The 1,166-nt window shown below is 62.9% G+C and overlaps 1 protein-coding gene across 1 annotated transcript; it reads right to left on the reverse strand.

Moving 5' to 3' along the window:
• Positions 1 to 481: 481 nt before the first annotated feature.
• LOC130588639 (blue-sensitive opsin-like) lies at positions 482 to 1,128 on the reverse strand (the record flags this gene model as incomplete). Its single annotated transcript, XM_057389544.1, has 1 exon — positions 482 to 1,128. A coding segment is annotated over exon 1 (385 nt), but the record flags the coding sequence as incomplete, so codon positions are not given.
• Positions 1,129 to 1,166: the final 38 nt, after the last annotated feature.

Genomic DNA, 1,166 nt, shown 5'->3' on the forward strand with positions numbered 1-1,166 from the left:
ACCCCAATGTCCCCAGACCCAACGTCCCCCAAACCACACTGACCACACCCCACACCCCAATGTCCCCAAACCCAATGTCCCCAAACCACACTGACCACACCCCACACCCCAATGTCCCCTAAACCACACTGACCACTCACCCCACACACCCAATGTCCCCAAACCCAATGTCCCCTAACCACGCTGACCTCCCACTCCACACCCCACACATCCAAGGTCCCCGCACCCAATGTCCCCAAACCCAGTGTCCCCAAACCACACTGACCACCCGCCCCACACCCCTCATGTTCAACATCCCCACACCCAACGTCCCCACACCCAATGTCCCCAAACCGCGCTGACCACCCACCCCATACCCCAATGTCCAACATCTCCACACCCATCACCCCCAAACCACACTGACCACACCCCACACCCAATGTCCCCAAACCCAATATCCCCTAAACCACACTGACCACCCTCCCCACCCCACCCCTCTCACCGCCCAGCGTGGCGGCGAAGCCCTCGATCTTGCAGGCCGTGGGCCCCAGGGCGAAGTACATCTGCGAGAAGCTGTAGAAGGCGGTGGTGGAGCCCACGCACACCACCAGCAGGTTGGCCACCGCCAGGTTCACCAGGATGTAGTTGAGGTGCGAGCGCAGCTTCTTGTACTTGGCCGTGCAGACGATGGTCAGCCCGTTGATGGGCACTCCCAGGACAATCAGCGTGAACATGAAGGCCGTCATGGCCCAGAAGATGCCCGGGCTGCCCAGGTGGGTCTGGGGGACCAGGAAAGGGCTGAGCGCCGTGATGTTGTTGGTCTCCATGTTCATGGGGATGTAGAAATCCTCGGGGAGATCGTCCCGCATCTGCCGCGATTTCTGCATGGTGACAATGACAACGGTGACAATGACAACGGGGACGGTGACACGGACGGTGACAACAACGGGGTGGGGGGCGACGGGCCGGGCGCTTTATAGGGCGGGGGGCGGATGGGACCCCCCCTCCCCCCAATAATCGGGGCTCAGCGGGGCAAAGCGCGGCTGAGCCGGGCTCATCCCGCGGCCRGCGCTGGCCAAGCCGGGCTTAGGCGCCGCTCAAGCGGCTTTCGGGGGGTCTTAATCGCCCCCAAGCCCTGATTAGCGGGGTTGGGGAGGGGATCAGGGGGTATCAGGACCACCCCCCCT

Source organism: Malurus melanocephalus, unplaced genomic scaffold (assembly GCF_030028575.1).
Source record: "Malurus melanocephalus ecotype Western Australia unplaced genomic scaffold, MMel_1.1 scaffold_8487, whole genome shotgun sequence".
Taxonomy (NCBI): domain Eukaryota; kingdom Metazoa; phylum Chordata; class Aves; order Passeriformes; family Maluridae; genus Malurus; species Malurus melanocephalus.